At 41.7% G+C, this 20,761-nt stretch overlaps 2 protein-coding genes across 3 annotated transcripts in view; both read right to left on the bottom strand.

Annotated features, from left to right (window-relative positions):
* IL34 (interleukin 34) overlaps nucleotides 1-2,469 on the bottom strand; it is a 72,353-nt gene extending 69,884 nt beyond the window's left edge. For both annotated transcript variants that reach the window (XM_012730732.1, XM_012730730.1), the window contains exon 1: nucleotides 487-2,469. The gene's annotated coding sequence lies outside the window, so the exon portion shown is untranslated. The remainder of the gene's footprint in view (nucleotides 1-486) is intronic.
* A 2,900-nt stretch (nucleotides 2,470-5,369) lies between these two features.
* The window catches only part of SF3B3 (splicing factor 3b, subunit 3, 130kDa), a 41,792-nt gene continuing 26,400 nt past the window's right edge, over nucleotides 5,370-20,761 (bottom strand). Inside the window, exons 12-26 of the mRNA XM_004690400.2 lie at nucleotides 19,417-19,568; nucleotides 19,018-19,173; nucleotides 17,895-18,050; nucleotides 17,564-17,707; nucleotides 15,443-15,565; nucleotides 14,495-14,649; nucleotides 11,638-11,812; nucleotides 10,749-10,954; nucleotides 10,505-10,661; nucleotides 9,493-9,618; nucleotides 8,877-9,089; nucleotides 8,443-8,541; nucleotides 7,595-7,738; nucleotides 6,378-6,482; nucleotides 5,370-5,986 (exon numbers count right to left, since the gene is read on the bottom strand). Coding sequence (XP_004690457.1) covers nucleotides 5,846-5,986; nucleotides 6,378-6,482; nucleotides 7,595-7,738; nucleotides 8,443-8,541; nucleotides 8,877-9,089; nucleotides 9,493-9,618; nucleotides 10,505-10,661; nucleotides 10,749-10,954; nucleotides 11,638-11,812; nucleotides 14,495-14,649; nucleotides 15,443-15,565; nucleotides 17,564-17,707; nucleotides 17,895-18,050; nucleotides 19,018-19,173; nucleotides 19,417-19,568 — 2,252 coding nt within the window. The 3' untranslated portion in view covers nucleotides 5,370-5,845. The remainder of the gene's footprint in view (nucleotides 5,987-6,377; nucleotides 6,483-7,594; nucleotides 7,739-8,442; nucleotides 8,542-8,876; nucleotides 9,090-9,492; nucleotides 9,619-10,504; nucleotides 10,662-10,748; nucleotides 10,955-11,637; nucleotides 11,813-14,494; nucleotides 14,650-15,442; nucleotides 15,566-17,563; nucleotides 17,708-17,894; nucleotides 18,051-19,017; nucleotides 19,174-19,416; nucleotides 19,569-20,761) is intronic.

Here is a 20,761-nt window from a genome sequence, read left to right as displayed (position 1 = left end):
TTTTTCAGTAAATCCATTTGTTCTGCTCCCCCACTGTCTCTGGTAAATCCTTTCACCACCCCCAACCCCAGCCTAGGTCTATAGCTCTTGCATGTATAAATAAAATAAATCTTAAAAAAAGGTTTTAAAACCAATTTTTAATAAGAAAATTCATGCACACAATACATTAAATTCTAAAGGTCCTGATGAGCAGCCCCCAGGACCCCATAACAATTTAAATCTGCAAAATTTGGAAGAAAACACAAGCACTGGCTTTATGGTTGTTTAGAGGTGCTGCTTTCCTGCAAGGCTAAGAACAAGTGTTCAGAAATGAAACCCAGACTAAGGAATTCACATCCTTTCTCTCAAAACAGTTCAGAGCTTCTTAGTTGGGAGTCTTCATTTTACTCAAATCCCCCTTGCTGTGATCTGTGAAGGAAGCAGCTAAATTAGGGTGAAGCCAGGCAAAGAAAACCACTTTAGAGAAGAAAAAAACCACTGTTTTACCTGTTAACGAACCAGGATGAGGACTTCTAGAACTTTGCTGGCAGCTTTACGGGGCCTGAGGGCCTGAGGCAGGTGCCTAGATGCTGGGGGCAGTGATGCCAGGTGAGAGAGGCTGTGGCTCACTCCAGTCCACAATCCAGGCTTCCAGACTAATAGGAATCCAGGGTGGGGAAAGCAGGTTACTGCAACTCCAACTCAGCCACAGGCGCCAGTAAGGGCGGGGCAGGGCCACATGTCCTTGGCCTGCCTGGAGTACAAAGGAGGAGCCACAAGCCCAGAGGATCAGCCAGAACTCTAAGGACACCCAACAAATCAATGGTGCGAGTTCCTAGAACCCAAACCTAGGCAAGTTGGTCTGTGTTAAGAAGCTACTCAGGATTCTCTCTAGAAAGGATTTACCCTAATAAAACTCTTACAAACATCATATAACTAAGTTATGTGGTAGTTACCAGAGGGCACTTGAGTATGTAGGGGGAAAGACATTAGAGAAAAAAGACCTTTGATAAATATTGAAGATTGATTGATTACCCAGAATAAAGATGAAGAGCTCTGAGATGCTAAGTATCCAACCAAGATAAGCCTCAGGGCTTTCCCAGGACTCTCCTGGTGTAACAAGGAGACACAGCAGTTGTAGGAGTTCCTGGGGAGTCAGAAGAAATCCTTCACCCTTAGCCCTACCTTAAAGGACAAGGTCACTTTCCCTCTGTCTAAGCAGAGTGCTAAGAATGCCTCTGCCCAGCAGGGCATCACAGGGGCAGTGTTCTCCCTCCCTAGTTTTCATAGCAAATCCTGACTAACTTTAAGACTGCATTTGTAGTAGCCAGGGGTGAGAAACCCCACAAAGGATCCTTTGGTTCCTCCACCACCAGACATTATGAGTAGGGAATGGGAGGAGGGTTATAGCTGAAGAGTCCAATTACCTAAAATAGTTTGCATTGCTTTCCTGAACATGAGTACAGGATCATTTAAGGGTTACCTCATTAACTTTCAGGATTCCACAGTTCTTTGCGAAATGCTGGTGTAGCTAATACCATGTCTTACTGAATGTCAATTCCTGGCTCAACTGAAGTGACAAAACTGGAATCATAGCTTGGCCCTGAATTTCTAGCTGGACAATCATGCCCACACTGGAATGCATTTGGCTCATTTCCCAGCCTCCACCCCAAAGACAGTGGCTACAATGGCCACTCCCTTTGCAAGGCCTGTGGTAATTCACCAAGCTGATTCATACTAGTGGGCGATCCTAGCCAGTCTGTGGGAGGCAAGAGTGGGTGGAGGTGATAGGGGCACAGCCACAGGACCTGACTAGGGCCTGGAATAAAGCTCCTTTCAAAGCCCTGCATGTATAAAGCTCAATATTAAGGGTGGTTCCAGGTCTTCTCAGGCGTTCAGACCCAACTCTAGTGACCACACCTCAGGTCCCCAGGACTTGATGACCACAACATTTTTCAAATAGGAAACCAAACCTGTGCTTACAGACCAGTGAACCAGGACATCTATGTCCAGTACTCCCTCTGGCCTTCACTCCTACTTGACATTTGGCAGGTAAGGTGCTGCTTGATTGCCTTGGGACAGCTTTGATAGCAGCACAACTCCAGTTGACTATCATCCATGACTGAAATTTTAACTCATTAACTGTTCTTGTACCCTTCCACTGGGTGCACCAGTTGACCAACAAAAAGCTGAACAAAGAGATGGTAATGGAGATGGGTTTTCTTCTGGGCTTACAACCAAACCTGACTAGATACTGATAAAGCTGGTGGATATGGAGGGTGAGGAGGTGCTGAGAAGGGCCTTTAATTTCTTCAACTTCTCCCCCATCCTTTTGCCCCAAATTCTTTTTCCAAACTTTGATTCATTTTGAACAAGACAAAATGTTTCAGCAGTGCTCCTACCACACCTAGTGGTTTCTAGGTCAGATCATTATCATAAAAATCTACTTGTGAAATCAGCAGCAGTTCTTCAGCCACCTAGGGCAGAAACCAGCCCTGCTGATGATGCAAGGGGTTAAACACAGCACTACAAAGCTAGCTGCAGTCGCTTCAGAGTGAGTTTGATCCCTGGTAAGGCCAGGGAGGTGACCTACATGGCACAGCAGACAAGACACTTCTCTTGTCTGGCCCTCTGCTCCCCTCAGCAGTGTACCAGTAAATCCTCTTACCAGCCCTGCACCTCTGGCCTGTACCCAGTTCTGTATGCATAAATAAATAAATCTCAAAAACAAAACAAGTGAACAAAAACCCAGGAATCCAGTCTAACATGCCCTTGGGGTTAAAAACCAAGGTTGTAGGCTTTCTACAGCTTCCTGACATAAAACTTTTGGGTCTCCACCCTCCACCTCAACTCTTAGAAACCATCTAATTTTTCCTGTAAGTTCCAAAACTGTGCCTGTTTTATGGGGGAGTGAAGAAAACAGGCCTTAGGTTCTCCTTGTTGCCAGGCTCCCAAACTGACTCACCTCACTGCCGTTAAGGACCAGGAATGGCTCGATTATAAAAACTTATTCCAACTTCTGCAGAGCAAACCTGGGCACAGACTAGGTATCCTGAAACAATGAAATAAATGAATACTGCAACATCTTCAAATGGGCGAGGCTTATCTCTTGATGTTGGTTTTCAAGATTCAAGGAAAAAAAATCTTTTGACTGTGCCAATGCAGAGGATTCATTTACTGTTGTGTGGACTATATCCAGATTTCAGTTCACTTCAATTTCAAACAAGCCCTACACACTGGACTATCAGATCCCTAAATCAACTACTGACCAAAATGTTCAACTAAATTCCTCCCACATACCCAGAGTGAGCCATCTGTTCCCCTGAGATGGTTCTTCTGAGAGCTGGATATAGCCATTGAATGTATTTTCAGAGTGCAATAAACTTAAAATATTCACATTCACTACCCCATATGCAAATGAAATATGACTCATGCAAACACATTTCTATTTTGAATAGAAACAGAATCTAAAATTGAAATTGAAGCAAGACTGATCCCATCCAAAAGATGCTCCCAACATGTCTGGCTTCACACTAATGAGCAGCTCAAGGAAGGTCACACTGATTGGAACAGCATGCATTCTGGAAATCAGTGCTCTCACTGGGAGATGAGTGCACTCCCAAGTCCCAAGTCTTTCCCACCCACAGCAGCTGTCATGCTAGCAATATTCAAAAAGCCAAGGAAAGTAACATTCCATCTACAACCCAATTGGAACACCTCCCCCCCCCCGCCCCCCCCCCGGGAATGCTGTTCTTGGCAGGAGATTGTCCAAAGGAAACAACATCTGCAGAAACTCCATCAGTGAGATCAGGGGAAAGTTGAGGTGGCTGAACTCTTGTCCTCTTAGAACAAAGTCCCAGGGATTTAGAGCAGGAGGATGGAAGCAAATCCAATAACCCAGTTCAAATCCATTAAGTGTTTTGACATCATTCTAAGTTCTATGGCAATCTCTAGTACATTCTGCAAGTCTGAACAGACTTTCCCATTTATTTGATTGTTCTAAACCAAAGGAATTGACAGGTCCCCTTAAAACCCACAGAGATGGGAAATAGCCCCAAACAATCACTAAATATTTATTAAATACCTTTCTAGGTCCTGGATCAACACCCGTTTTCAATATAACTCCTTGTACCTGGTACCCTGGAAAATCTACTTGCCAGACCCATCGCTTACAGAAAAAAAGCAAACTGATGGCTAGATAAAGGAAAATTCAATGGTGATAATTTCTAGATTACATAAAGACCGAGTTTACTGTCTAATATAAACCCTCTTCTGCCATTCAGGTTAGGAACAAGGGGCCGCTACTCAGTGTGGTTTCTTAGACAACTGCACACTAAATTTTATGTCATTAAATCTGACAGACTCAAGGGGATTTAGGTGGGGCAAAAGGAAAAAAATGGGTCACTGAATTAGGCTATGCAAATATAAAAGGTACTGTCTACATGAATCATGAGCTAACCTGGCTCTTTACTGAACATTCTAACACATGATTAGAGACCATGCAGTCCCAGGGGCTATAACATCGGGAACCCTTCTCTGCACCGGAGGGTGAACTGTTTGGTATCAAAACAAGTCTAATCACCCCCATGCCTGATTTAGTCAATGTTAGTCATAGAGAATCTGCTCAATGAAAGTGGCTGAGCACATATACAAAAAGAAAATTTTATTTGTGAGGTACTGAGAATAGCAGTGGAGCTCAGGTTCACTGAAGCAGAAAGACTGCTGGAAGATTTGGATTCCTCACACAGTTGGGCAGGAGCAAAGTTTAATTCCTAGGTGTGGGTGGGTGACAAATCTGAGACTGAGTCATTTCCAACCGATAGGCAGCAAATACTGTCTCCTCTTATCCCACAGGCCCTCCAGTACATGTCTTAGAAATTTGCCACAGACAGAAGTGCTGCCCCATGTGCTTTTAAAGAGGAAACACATTTACTAAGACTTTGTTCCCAACGGCAGGTTAGTATCTGGTTTCTTTTGTACTTACTGAGCCTTCCTAGTAGTCTTATGGCAAAAGATCATTTCAGGAGCTGTAGAAGTAAAGGGAGCATCCATTAAGAAACTACCCACATGGGATCCATGCCAAATCCTTCAATTTAAGACCTCAAAGAAGGAACCTAAAACAGGATGAGAAACTGGCCACCCTTTTTCAATATCCAAAGGGAAGTATGGATGACTACATTGTTATCAAGCCCAGATTTTATCTGCATAGCAGAAAGAATTAGAAAAGCCAAAGAAAGCATCACAGGGCTGGAAGTGGGAGACCAGAGGGTGCTAAAACCCTGAACAAGAGCTAGAAAAATAAGGTGTAAACTCAATTCTTCCTGCTCCAAGACGGGTTCAAATCTACCCCCTAAGTTTTCATCCACAGAAAAAGACACATGGATGCCAGCCACCTCAAAAATTAGGTTTGTATTTCTGGTTAGGTTCCAGAGCAGCAAATCAGAAATCATACTTACCATGCAACCTGGTTCCCACCACAGCTAACCTCCCACAAAGATAGCATTGTATAAAACTGTATTTACAGTAAAACTAGTTAAAAATTAAGGGTGTATACAAAAGTAGACAAGAATCAGAAACATCAACACAGGGAATGCTCTGGGGCGCAGGATGTTGCATCCCACAATGGAACCTCGGCAATGCACTATGTATACCAGGCAGGAGAGCACGGTGAATCTCAGTGCCAATTTTAAGGGGAAACCAGTCATTCCAGGGGGAATCAACGGGAAAGAGCAACTAGTTTTGATACTGCAGTCTTAATTATCCAGCCACCATTTTACCATATGGGTTCAGAAAGAGGTGGTGGTTATGGTGGTCGAGGAAACAAAACACAAGAGTCTTTGACAAGACCCACAGGAAAAGGAAGGGCTCAGAAGGCATAGCGGGTCCGGATATCTTCAAGCTTCTTGGACACTTCTGGTGGGGTTCGGTCCAATTCTTCAGAGACATTTTTTTGCTTGTTGGGCTCCATAGAATTGAACTGCTCACAAAGGTCTCCATCAATCACATTCTAAGACATGGGAAAATGAGAGAGGAAGAAAAATCTTAGCTATATAGCCAAAGAAGTGGCACACACTAAAGCATTAACTGCAAGGAAAGTTTTACGTTCCCTCCAGACACCAAAACACCATTGACAGAACCACAAACATTATCTAAGTTGATCCTTAATAACCAGACTTCAGATTACAAAAGGTAGGCAAAGCATCCTCTACATCTTGGATCTGTCCTGAAGGGAGACTCTGGATTCACTAATCCACTCCCCAATTCTTATCAATCCACTCCCTTATTGCTTCTTCCCTTAGAACTATTATTATGTTTAAAGGGAGAAGGGCCTACAGAAAAGATCAACTAAAAGGACTAAGAAACAGCTTTGGCGACCTATATTTTCAACAAATACTTACCTTAACAGGGAAGTAATAGGAACGAAAGCTGAGGTGGTCCCGCCCACACAGAGGGGGATGCTCAGACCTCAGGTGCATTTCCACATGCTGGAAGAAGTCATGATCCTAGTGGAAGAAACAAAAAACTCGGTCATTAAAAAAATATATATTTCAGGGCCCTCCCTGGTTGCACAATGGGTTAAAGTGCAGCACTGTGAAGGTATTGGCAGCTGCCTCAGCAAGAGTTCGATCCCCAGCCAGGGAGGTGACCCACATGGCATGGCAGACCTCTCTTGATATGACCACTGATCCCCTCTGCAGTGTATTTCACTCCATCTGCCTGTTTTGCTCCATACACTGTCTCTGGTGAATCCTCTCACTGCCCCTTACTCTAGCCTGTACACCAGTTCAGTATGCATCAATAAATAAATAAATAAATCTTTAAAAAAGAAAAAAGGATTTCAACTACCAGTTTTGTTTTTTTTTTTTAAAGATTTATTTATTTGTGCATACAGAACTGGGGTATAGACCAGAGGCTCAGGGGTGGCGAGAGGCTTCACCAGAGACAGAGTGGGGAGCAGAACAGGCAGATCAAAGAAGTACACTGCTGAGGGGAGCAGCGGGCTGGCCAGGAGAGGTCTGCCACACCATGTGGTCACCTCCGGGGCAGGCGGGAATGGGGCAGGCGGGAATTGAACTCATGCGGAAGTGGCTTTAGATTCTCAGTGCAGTGCTTTAACCCGCTGCGCCACCAGGGAGGGCCCTTGTTTTTTTTTTTAAAGATTTATTTATTTATTCACACAGAACTGGGGTACAGGCCAGAGATGCGGAGAGTGAGAGAACCCACCAGAAACAAAGTGGGAAGCAGAACAGGCAGATCGACGAAGTACACTGCTGAGGGGAGCAGCGGGCAGGCCAGGAGAGGTCTGCCATGCCATGTGGATTACCTCCAGGGCAGGCAGGGATCGAACTCATGCGAAGTGGTTTAAGCTTCTTAGCCAGGGAGGGCCTCAACTACCAGTTTTAAAGCACAATGAACAAATAAGCCTCTGATTTTGTCATGCAAAAAGATGGTAGAGTTAATTGCTCTTCTGCCTATCCAAGTTTCTTGTGCTATAATGACAAACAGTTGCCTTCACTGTACTTAGATGGGACAAATGGGTCTGCCCTCTTCGGCAGATTCAGCACCAAGAAATAATCCCAACAAGGAAAAGACCAAGCACTATGGGAGAATTCACCTCATGGGATGTGAATGGGACAAGGATGCCAATTCCTCCAGACAAGGTGGTATAGACAAGTGATTCTGATCCTCCAGGGATCAGAGTGGTCTTCTGCAAGGATAGAACAGTCTCCCCCACGTGATAGTTCATGATCACCTCTGCCTGCAAATCAGAAAGATTGGTAACTATGGGTGCACTTGGGAACCTATTTTAGATTCCTAAGAGCAGACAATTACATACTCCCACACCCACCTCAGAAAAATTTCACTCTTTTAAAATTCATATATTACAAAAATTTTAAAATATTTTAAAGTGCTCACCTATTAAAGATTAATGTCTCATAAATATGCTAAAATTACATCACAACTGATAGCAATGGAAAAAACCTTTGCTGTATATCAAATTGATAATAAAAAAAGGACACCACAAAAAAATTATTGAAAAACAGCAATCACTAGTCTTGCCCTCTAAAACAACTATTTTTCAAAGTACAGAGATGCCCTACTAAATAAATGCATGCTATCCAGGGAGGAGTAAAGCCCAAACACGCCTTGACGAAGAGGTGATTAGCAAAATCAATCTGTGCAAGTATCTTCCAAGGAATTTGCTACCCTCTAATGTCTTCAGGAAGATTTCTATTCTACAGTCATTAAATAACACAGTGACTCACCTTATAGCAAGCTAGAATTCATGCCAGGTTGGTACTGTCATCTTAGGGTTTTCCAAAAAGGACCATGCTCAGGAGAGCACTCAGTACAGTTATGTGCACTATGGGTTATCCAATAAAGTGTTCCCTCATGAGAATTACTAGGACAACACTGTGCAGGCTGGTCTCTCCCCCTTGGATCACCTTTTTTCAATCTTACCTTTTGAGAGGCCCCATTAAGCAAGCCCCGATCCCATAGGGCTTTGTTTCCTGTGGGATCCTCATCAACTTCATCATTGGTGTTAGGTGGCAGCCTTACCTACAAGGAAATGACAGATAAAAAACAGAAGTCAGATGTGGCTTAAAAAAAAAAAAAGACAAACCAAAATTCTTCCAAGCAAATTCCTTAGAAGACAAAAAGTGGAAATTATTAGTTCAAATTACACCTATTGCTAATTCTTGAGGTGGGGTGGAGAGAATCTGAAACAGTTATGAAAAGTTTTAAATAATACAGGAATTTACTTTTAGAGCTTGTCTTAGACTGAACTTTACACCCACTTTTAAGTCCATATTCAAGTTCATCCTGGATCCTTAACTTTCCCAGACACTATGCCAGGCTTCCTGTGGGTCAGCAGAATGTAAGTATCAACTCACCACACAAATGTTGCCAAACTTGTCTGCTCCTGCCACAGTGTCATAGTCGAGGAGGCTGGCTGTAGTGACCCATCGAGGGTAGGTGTCATCAGCAAAGATGATGAGCTGGTTCTCATTACGCTTGTAGCGAACCCAGATGAAGCTTTCTTGGACATCAGACACAATTACTCTGTGCCCGATTGTCTGAATCCCAGAGATGTAATTGGCGATATGCTGGGAAAAACAAGCATAACAATGACTGTAAACTTGGGAATCAGCAACCACTCAAAGTCCAGCTGACCCCAACTATAGGATACAGGGTCTGCAGAATAGCACACATCAAAAGAACAGTAGTCAGCCATAAACTAGAAGATAGGAAAAAGGACTAACTGGTGGAAAGCACGCCTAATTCATACAAGAAGCCAGCAGGAAAGCTTATTTGGCTCTTGGGTTAAAGAACTGAAGAAACCCAACTAACTCCCATCAAGGGCCTACTCTTTATCAAGGGTCTAATTCTTAGACTGGAAACAGGAGACTTCGAAGTCCTAATATAAAGACATGCCATTTATTTCCTTCACGCCATCTATATCTCCTTCCTCACTCATTAGATCCAGGACCCTCTTACCAGTACATTTACCTTATTCTCACATTTGCGTAGTAATTTCTTCTTCCCCAGGTCATAGACTCGCAGGAGCTTCCCTACACCAATCAACACTCTCCCTTGGAACGGGGCAATGGCAGCAGGCACCTCTTCTACTGGAGTCTGTGAGTGAGAAGCAAGTAATGCACAATATGCTAGCCACAGCCATTCAGCCCAGAATTGCAGCCTACAGGTATGCTGAAGACAGTGAGTGATCACGTATTGCTCATCAGAGAAATAAACCAATACACAATAGTCTATGAAACGAGTCTTTGGGTAAATGGGTCCTCAAGCTTCATTTTACACAATAAGGAATCGATGCCACAGTGAAAGAAGTCTTGGTGCCTGATGCCCGAGGGCTCATGACATCATTAATAGTGAACCCTCAGTATCTAAGCAACTGGTTTGTGAAAACTGGGAACGGAATGCTAATGACAGTAATGCCTAGTTGTAAGAAAGATACAGTAAGTTTAGCAAACTGGTCTGTGCAAAATAATTATTTCCTAGAGGACTCATGCTTTATAGAAGGGCTGGAGAAGCCACATTCACGTGTGTGTTCTCAGTGTAGAGAAGACACGAGGAATTAATTTTTAACACCAAGGTAAGATAAATATATTTATATATAATTTGAACTTACCACTTTAACCCATTAAAGTATACATATAATTCAGTGGCCTTAAGTACATTTACACTGTTACGTAACACTCGCCACCTGTATTCCCAGAGCCTGTTTCACCTTTCCAAATAGACACTGTACCAGTAATTCCTACAGAATACGGCTAGATTTTGGTTAATAAACACCAAGTCAGCGTACATTTACTTTCCTTTTGTTGAACTAGCACACAGGTGCCCTATGGGAATCACAGGTACCAGAGCTTCAATAAGCATGAAAGCCCTGGCATTTTCCACATGCCACCAAGGATTAAATCAAAATCAATGCTCTCATTCTCAAAATGATCACCAAGACTTGATCCACAACTTAAGAAAAACAAGAGCTTCTGTTTCTTACCTTGTGCAAAAACTCCAGTTTTTCCCCATTGTTCACAAGCTTGTAAGTATACACAAAGCCCCCTGCTACAGATCGGGGATTCAGGATCAGGTCTTTGGCCACACCCACCAACACATACCAATCATCACCAGTGTTGGAGAACCTACATACGGCAACACTGCAGAGAAAGAAAAGTCAGACACTAGACAGAGTCAGGGAATTCCTGTTCCAGATCCTAAACTAGGAAAGGTCCTAAGGTCCTTACCTAAAAGCAGCTTCATTCTGTTCCAGCTGGACAAGGTCCAGTGTGTTTCCCTGAATAGGATTCATCACTCGGATCACTGAGGCCCACTGCCCATTGCCAGCCTTAGGAGCTCCAAAAATAGACTCAGGGAGGTTTTCGTTGAGGAATGCTGCTGCCATTTCTGCAGCCAGTTCCCGCTCATCCTCACCTGCTGCTTCTACCATTTCCTAAATTCAAAAATCAAGAAAGAGTTGGTACGCTGGGTGAGAAGTTGATAAATATCGACAACACCCTCAAGAGAAGCTCTTAATAGATAAAGTCAGCAAAACCAGGAGCTCCCAAAATGAAGATTAAAGGGAGGTGTACAGACAGTAAGAAAAGGGAGTATTAGTAGAAGGAACACTAGGCATCTCTCCTTAATGCTCAAAAGAACTGTCAATTGGGGAAAATACTTAACCAGTGGTCTTTAAGGTAAGAAAATGAAAACATTTTTCTATCTAGTCCACTTGAGATGCTCTTGCTAAAAACTACTTAACCTCTTTTCGAGGCCAGATAGAAATTTACATGATTAGGGTTAACTGATTTGTGCTGAGGGAATATTGATTTCTGGAAGGAACTTGGGTTTGTGAGGAATATTAAAGTAGCTTCCTTCAAACCCAAATCCAAAAAACATACACTGTTTTGGAAGTTAGATGGTTGAAGAACTTTGTTTTAGAAAGGAAGCGGACTACTGAAAAAACCAAGTCAGTACAGTAGTTTCTGAGTCACAAGGACTCTGGCAAAGAACATTATGAAAAGAACCTGCAATTTCTAGCATAACATATTATCAACAATTAAGGTTTAAACTTTTCAGCAAAACTTTAAATTAAAGCCTTTTAAGTGAACACTGAGGGTCAGTCACTCTAAATACCTCTGCCATCTGCTGCTTCCTCTGAGCTTTCGTGGCTTCAGTATAGGCATTGTGATCGGTCTCAATGATGATAAGGTTGTTACTTTCAGGGTGAATGACAAATTTCCTGGGTGTGTACTGCAGTGGAAAGGCTACCTGATTGAAGACAGCACCTAGTTTCTCTAATGCCAAAATCCTATGGAAAAGACAACAAGTTATAATAGCCTATTCAGGAACTAGAAATAGTTCACAAGTAGCCACAGTCAACTCATCTCTGAAGCTCTAATGTCAACCTCAGTCAACATAAAACATCAGCCTTCTAATCAAGATATAAGAAGTTCTAAGGAGATCTAAGACACCTCCACTGCACCAATGGCCTACCACTTCTTAAGGTGATTCTGATTTTCATCAGTGCAATCCATGTCAGAAGGCTCAAAGAATTTTTTTTGATCACTATGACTATGTGACAATGAAAAGTTAAAATTTCTTGATTATTATTGACAAATCCTGAAACAAAGATTCTAAATTTGTTGCAAAGCACTGCAATTATCTAAATATAAGTAGTGTTTATGTTGATGGTGATTCATTAAATAAAATGGATGCTCTCCTGAACAAAACCCAAAAAAGTCTAGGAAATGTAAGATAATGTAGAAAGAGATGAGAAGGATGGAAACTTACATGCTTTGTTAAATAGAAAAAAGTTATTCCTAGAGCAAAATATGTGCAAAATAGCAGAATCCAGATACTATTAAAGACACAATAACTTGATCTCTAATGACAGTATTACATATACTTTAAAGATCACATACAATCATCATTTTAAAAAAGAGAAAACCACTCCGTATTTTTTAAAGAACCACATTTTTAAAAACATGTAATATAAAACATAACATTAAAAAAAAACATAACATTTTATGATACACTACAGTGAATATCACTCGCACTCTCATGGATGTCCAAGTATTCTTCAGAAGACATTAGATGTTCCTTGATATTCTATCTTGTATCTTACAAATACCTGAGTAATGAAAAATCTTTTCAACATCAAAAATTACCATTTTGGGGGTCGAGGGAAGCATGCTATAAAGAAAACAGAAACTACAGCCACTAATCCAGTTATCACTCCTCTGGAAGCAGCCACACACAGACCTGTTTTCGTAAAAACGCCACATATAACACTCCAGGCAGACGAATTACCTGCCCTCAGGATTTGCCCTTAGGAAGACACTCAGCACTGGAGGAAGCAGATGCTCCCAAGCTGCATTCTTCCTTAGAAAATATGAGGCTAGTCAGGGTGCGCCAAGTAGTCTTGGTGATACCCAAGATGAATTCCAGCAGTTTTTGGATGGACTTCAAAAATGAAATGCTTTAACAAATAATTAATTTTTCACACGCTACCACAATTACCTGAATACATGCAACATTTGTACTTATGAAGTTTCATAAAGTGGAGGTCTCCAGAACATAAATCTCCTAATTAGGGCACCCCTGGTGGCACAAAGGGTTGAAGTGCAGGGTTAGGAAGCTATCAAGCAGCCACTGCAGTACCAGCTCTACCCCGCTAGGGAGCTGACCCACATGGCACAGCAGAGCTCTTGGTTCGCATGACGCTGCCCTCAGCACTGTATTTCAATCTGCCTATTCTGTTCCCTGCTGTCTGATGAATCCTCTCAACCCCACAACTCTGGCCTGTACACTCCAATTCTTATATACATAAATAAATAAGAAAATAAAAAACCACCTCTTGAGCTTTAAGGTATTATTGATTATAGAAGAGGAACTATAGAAAGTGAAATGACAAACAACAGTTATGAGAAAATACCTGAAAATCATACTATGGAAATATGAATATGTAAAAAACTTTTACAATTCTATAATAAACAAGCAAATTCTTCTAAATTCCAAAGAACAGCCAACAAGCACATGAAAAACTGCTCAATGGTATTAGCCATGAGGAAATGCAATCTAAACCACAGCAACAGATTTATTTTACACTCACTGGGATGGCTAGAATCAAGATGTCAGATAACAAGTGTTGGGAAGACAACATAAGTGGAAAAGTTCAAGCCCTTATACCATGCTGGTGGAATGTAAAATGGTAGGTACAGTTACTTTGGAAAACAGTCTCACAGTTCTTCAAAAATTGATTAAGCCACCACATGACTTGGCAATTCCGTCTTTATAAGTATATAACAAATATAAATGAAGACACCCACATGAAGTCTGTAGATGAATGTTCACAACAGTAACTGAAAAGACCTTAAAACCTGTTGCAAGTGAAACTGAGAATTCATTTGACAAGTAACAGTGTTTAGCAAGAGACTAGAATAGGGAACATCCAACAGCTATAACCATATCATGAATAAGGGTGGCATTAAAAAGTTAAAAAAAAAATACTCAAAATTTGAGTCAAATAGGTTATTTTCCATCTTGAACAGTGCACATTCCAACACTACAAGTACAACCAGACAACAAGCCTGTTAAGTTGCAAAGAACTACATAATTTACATTGAGGTTAAAATTTTCTAACATTGGGAATGACAAGTGAAAAAAAGCTGTCAGTAGTTCAATGACGGAAACTTAATGCAATGGCACTATCTTAGAAAAGAGAAACCTTAAATCTCAAGAAAATTGAACTATACTATAAAACCTGGCCCTGAAAGTTTAAACAGAAGTTAAAAATCAAAAACACCGAAACTTGGCTACCAGATACCTAAATCATGAGCCAAATAAAGGTTTCAATTTCAACACACTAGTTACATAGTTAAGGGGTGGCTTTCTGCCATCTCTTCTTAACTTCTTCCAACACTGGCAAAACAACTGCCTAAGCCCCCGGCAGAAAAGTTTCCCCTGGACTTCAACTGTGGGAGTCACTCACCTCAGAGTATTGGTGGAGATGGCCACAATGCCCTCAGGACACTGTTCTGAAGCAAAGCCAGATGCAAATTCCAGGGTCTCATAAGACAGGGGGGTAAGATGGAAACGAGACTGGTAAGAATAACTCAACCATGAGCGACTGGACATAGCCAACACCTGAGGAAAGCAAAAACACTTCCAATAAGCTCAGGGAAAAATCAAATGTGGTATGTTAATCAAATACCCTAATTCCCAAATTTCTGCCCACAGATACCCCAAAGTTATTTGAAAGCCTAAAAACCTACATTAAGGAATAGAGCAACACAAGCAGTAGCAGTGTAACTCAGTGCATTTTAAAAACCTGTGCTGCCTAGGCATATGACCTACAAAATCAATTTAAACTTCAGTTTCCAAGGAATACTATCGAAGGCTGGATAACAAGAATTAAGTGCAATAACAGGTAAAAAGTACAGCACAGAGCAACACTAATATTCTTAGCTAGGAAGGATATTTCCCAACCTCTATCATTAGTGTTCTTAGATTCTTGGAAAACAGAACTTTAAATCGGGTTTTACCAGCTGGTATTTTCTTTTTTTCATAAAGCCCCCATTTTTTACTTCATTGATGTTATAATAAAATCAAGTTGGTTATTCCTCATTAAATAACCTGCTATACAAAGTAGATCATAACATTGACATCTCATGGGTAGAGATGCCCCAGTTAGCCTGAGGGCAAAAGGGATCTATATTTCAATCCACCTAAAACCAAATCATGGCCTAGTGCCTCAGAACCCCAGTTGAGAAGCCCTGAATGAAAGAATACTTCCCACATGAAGGAAATTTCTCAAGACAGAGCTAATGTCTAACTACACACTGGTGAATTACTGAAACAAAATTTTACATCAAGGGGATTTCCGCAGCTAATGTCACCAGGATTTGAGCATGTGGTCTGCCCCCTTTTCACTACTTACAGCCTCTTGTCCTTGCATCCGGACTCGAAAAAGCTTCACAGGACGGGACCCAAGGTACCGAGTACGGGTATCTGAGAGATCCCCAGTAACAGGGTCCAGGACAGTTCTCAACAATACACCGTTCTAATGAAAAGGAAATAAGTAGATGAAGCCTACCCATAAGGGAAGGGTACAATAAGTTCAATAATACAATATAATACAATAATTTCAAACAGATGGACGAAGTGACTTATTAGAGATATATAATGTATCCTTATCAATCACTCTGCCATTCTCATTTTCTCACGAAATCATTCAAATCAGAATAGTGACCCATTTACTAATGGGCAAAGTAAAAAGTATACTTATTTTTCACTGTATATCCTTAAAAACATTTTTAGTATGTGCCATTTATTATATTAAATCTCAAAAAAATATGTACAGATAAAAACAACCTGATTTACCATTTTTAAAAAAGATTAATTTACATATAAGAGTAGGGGTGAGGGCCCTCCCTGGTGGCGCAGCGGGCTAAAGCACTGCACTAAGAAGCTTAAGCCACTTCCACGAGTTCGATTCCCGCCTGCCCTGGAGGAGATCCACATGGCGAGGCAGACCTCTCCTGACCCGCCCGCTGCTCCCCTCAGCAGTGTACTTCATTAATCTGCCTGTTCTGCTCCCCACTCTGTCTCTGGTGAATCCTCTCACCCTCTGCATCTCTGGCCTGTACCCCAGTTCTGTATGAATAAATAAATCTTTAAAAAAAAAAAAAAAAGAGTAGGGGTGAAGGCAGAGGTGCAGGGGGAGGTGAGAGGATTCACCAGAGACAGGATGGGGAGAATAAGCAGATGTACTAAAAAAACACTGCTGAGAGGTAAAACTCTCGGAAAGATGAGAGGTATACCGCACCCAATGGGTGAGCTCCATGGTGGAGCATAGAACTCGTGCTACAGTGGCTGGTGATAGTTTGATAGCGTTGCCTGTAACTCCTGCACCACAAGTAAGGCCCCACTTACTGTGTGTTTTTTTTTTTTTTAAAGAAGATTTATTTATTTGTGCATACAAACTGGAGTACAGGCCAGAGGCTCAGGGGCAGCAAAAAGCTTCACCAGAGACAGTGGGGAGCAGAACAGGCAGATCTACACTGCTGAGGGGAGCAGCAGGTGGGTCAGGAGAGGTCTGCTGCACCATGTGGATCTCCTCAGGGGCAGGTGGGAATCGAACTCATGCGGAAGTGGCTTTAGTTTCTTACTACTGTGCTTTAACCCGCTGCGCCACCAGGGAGGGCCTACTGTGTTTTTTTTTAAATACTATTTTCCTCCAAAAAGAATAAGAGTCTTATGAGAAATTACTAATTAAAGCCTGCTAGCAAGAATGTTTCCAGATGTACAAAGGACACTTTATTGTACCAGAAGGAAGTACCCAAATTAAAAGGACAAAAGAGCCAACTTCAAAGGGAATCTCTACTCATCTAAAATGAGGAATTTTGGCCCTCTCTGGTGAAGCAATGGGTTAAGAGGCAACACTATGAAGCCTTCCACGGCCACTAGCGCACGAGTTCAATCCCAGGCAGGAGAGCTGACACACATGGTGCAGCAGGCCCCTCCTGTCTCTCCCACTGCTCCCTGCAGCAGTGTATTTCAGTCATTCTGCTCCCTACTGTCTCCAGTGAATCCTCTCACCCCGTCACATCTCTGGACTACACCCCACTTCACGTATGAATAAAAAACTTAAAAAAAAAAAAAAGTTACACAACAAAGTATGTGATCAAAATCCCTGACAACTATTTGATCCTCTTCTGATCCTCTGCTTTTCATGGCATGAAGTCCTCAGCTGCTTTAACAGGAATCATCAAGGGGTGCTTTACTGCTAGAGGAGCCCATTATGAACTGAGCAAATCTACCTCTGATCTGGAGCAGTGATCACAAACATTTCTAATCAAAGGCTTCATAACAATACTTTTTTCCAAGTTTGAATTATTCCAATTAGTGCTAAGAAAACTTGAACACGGCACGACACCAATGACTTTATACAGTTGGTAACTGAAGCCATGTGCACAGAAAACGTCCATATTTAACAAGAAAGCACATGAAACCTAAGGAAAAGGCTGAAACCAATGGCATGAGCTTCTAGGTCTCTTACCTGTAGTCCAATATTCAGGTACAGAAAGCCAATAGAACCCCTCTCTCCCAGTTCATCCTGCTTCTCAGTGCCTCCCATTTCCACAATACACAAGGACTCAGGCTGGGCTGGGAGAGCCTGCATGCTCAGAGGCTGCAAACAGTCCTATGAAGAGAAAATAATAAAAAGGGAAACAAGCAAATTTAATTCCAAGTTAGTTTCTGAATACGTACCTTGGGTTTGTTTTTAACTATGAAAAGGAACCAAGTGCTTAAAGCAGTAGTTCTGGTGGGCCCAATGCTCAAGCTACAAATGGAAGACCGTTAAAATTAAAGTTGAGGGTGACACTCACTGAGGGATCCAGGGAGATGATTCTGACAGTGTTGTCCACCAGGCCCACAGCCAGGAAGCGAGACCGCTGCTCCCCAGGAGGCACATTGGCCAGGCTCATGCATACCACATCTGCTGACATCTCCTTTCGCTCTGTGTACTCATTCAGCTGCCCTGACTACAGCATGAAAAAAGAGAAGTTACAAACCAATTTAACTTGCCTCCAAACCCTGGAAATGAGGATAAAAAATGGGTTAAGGTCCTTTGTATTTCACCTCTTCTAATTAATAACCAAACATTTCTCTACTTGAGAGGAACCCCTCATGTTAACACCAAGTAAAATTACTGACCAGATACTCATGAGACCTTTGACAAGTACAATGAATTACTAAATTTTCTAAGCCAATCTAGCTCTCAGGAAATGGAGATATATAAAAACATTTATCTGGGCCCTCCTTGGTGGGGCAGTGGGTTAAAACACAGCACTAAGAAGCTTAAGCCACTTTCGCATGAGTTCGATCCCCGCCTGCCCCGGAGGTGACCACATGGCGTGGCAGATCTCTCCTGATCCGCCCGCTGCTCCCCTCAGCAGTGTGCTTCATCGATCTGCCTGTCTGCTTCCCATTCTGTCTCTAGTGAATCCTCTCACCCTCCGCATCTCTGGCCTGTACCCCAGTTCTGTATGAATAAATAAATCTTTAAAAACAAACAAACAAACAAACATCTGTTCATGGGAGTATTTTGGATACAAGAAAATTCAAATGACAATCTCCATCATAGGTATAGTTAGATCAACATACAGATTGGCAACATACAGATTCCCTAGGAGCTATGTATGCCCAACATCCTTCTACATTAAAAAAAAAAAAATTAAGTTATGAAGTAATGAAGTAGATTCAGGCTGCAGAAATCAGACTTATGGCAAATAGCTGGTGGAAAAGTAGAGTGCAGAGGGCAGAAGAAGCAATTATTTCATTTCTAAGTTGGTATTCTTAACACCAATGACAATCAACACAAACATCTATCCTTTAGCCCTCATTAAGGATCAGAATGAGCCACAGACTCCTTCTCAATTCTCTTTCTTGTGAATATAATCTGGAAACCTGGATTAAAACTCCCATTTTACTCCTACAGTGATAACATACAGGATCCATCTCGAAATAGACGAGCTCTCCTCCTGTCAGGGCAATCACCACCTGTCGCTGGTTCACTGCACATTTAACAATGGTTTTCTTCCCAGGGGTCTTCCACTCATTGACTCTCTTGTCCGCTCGTATGTGCCGGATGCCATCAGGATATACCTAGAGTCATTGAAAGGACACCTAACATTTGTAATTTGATTCATCACTTAAAATGATGTCCATCTACGCGATCTCCACACATTTGAGGCACAAGTCAAAACTTAAAAAAAAAAACTCATTATTTTCTCACATCTACTTTAAAGGAGTTCAGAGCTTACTAATGTAAACACAACAGTCTACACCAGAATGAAAGCGAAGAAAGAACAAAGTGAGGTAAGTTGATAAGCAACTGAGAATGCTCACCTGTACCAAGGCATCATCTCCTAACAAGGAACAGGACAAGGTTGGGGTGGTGCCCAGGAACCCTGAGTCAGTCACTTCCTCTACAGTCTCTCCGATAGACAACACAAGTGTGGCATTCACGAAAGATACAATGATGTAGGCATCAAACTCATCTGAAAAAGGGAGAAAAAGAGTTGGTCAGCTAAAAATTCATTAGTTACAAGTCAAATGAGACAGTTTTCAGAAACCTTCCAACGCATTTCCCACTATGTGTAGTCATCACGTACACAGTCATACAGCAAAAAGCCACAAGGTGATCCAAAAGATAATCGAGTCGTAACAGCCTACAGATAAACTTTGCTTCCTCTGTTGCTGAAATACACTGAACAGATATGCCCACTACCAATACCTTTGAAAATTAATATATCCTTGAGAAGTTTGCTTAAAAAAAAAAAAGTGCAAAAGTAGAGAGAGCAAGGAATTAAGAGGCATGAGGAAATTCTGAATATGACAATATTTAAATATTCTGAAGCTAAAGTTTATTTGTGCCAGTTGCCATTCTTAAAAGATACCCCTCATTAGCAGAAAAGAGCTTCAGTTTCTTCCAGAAGCTATGTGGGAACACAAGAACTAAAGAATAAAACAGCAGCCTCCATGGGGCTAAGTCATTCTAGGACTGGACACTGAGAATATAGCACAGCCCAGCAGGAATGATATTAGAACACTAGGGAAATGGGGAAGGGGTTGTTTGTTGTCAGTTTTCACTATTAAAAAATATAAACAATTCAGTGGTCATGTGCAATCCTATTAGAATGTTTTTCATTTAATGAAATATAATTGGCTAAACAAACTACCAAATTTCTCAAGGAGGCCAGGAGACATGATGGTTGCATGGCAACCACAAAAGTTTCTCAGGTAGATCTCATAGTTAAAGGCCATTTCCCCCAAATATCCCACCCTACAAGATAAAACAGCTTCTGTGTATCTCCTATATGCAGAACAGTATTTGGCATTAAAACTTGATAAAAGGGCTTTCCCTAGTGCACAACAGGTTAAAAGTGCAGCACTATGAAGCAACAGCAGCCATTGGGCAACCCAGATGGCATGGCAGTATCTCCTGACTTGCCCACTGCTCCTCTCAGCATCGTATTTTGTTATTTTATGGATTACCTCACTTTTAGTAGAAGCAGCTATAGGCTCCTTTTCCTGATTACATGTCAGGACTCAGCTCTCAGGCTGATCCACCCTACCCACATAAAGGACAGTTTTTGTTTACAGTGGTCTCAATAGTGCCAAAGGAACTGGTGCCATTTACAACAGTATTCTGTCAGCAGGACAAAACCATTTGGTAGGTTACAATCAACAT

The sequence above is a fragment of the Condylura cristata genome, unplaced genomic scaffold, assembly GCF_000260355.1.
Source record: "Condylura cristata isolate star-nosed mole 26May11 unplaced genomic scaffold, ConCri1.0 scaffold00028, whole genome shotgun sequence".
Lineage (NCBI taxonomy): Eukaryota > Metazoa > Chordata > Mammalia > Eulipotyphla > Talpidae > Condylura > Condylura cristata.
The sequence above is the reverse complement of the archived record's forward strand: the minus strand, read 5'-3'. Positions and strand labels throughout refer to the sequence as shown.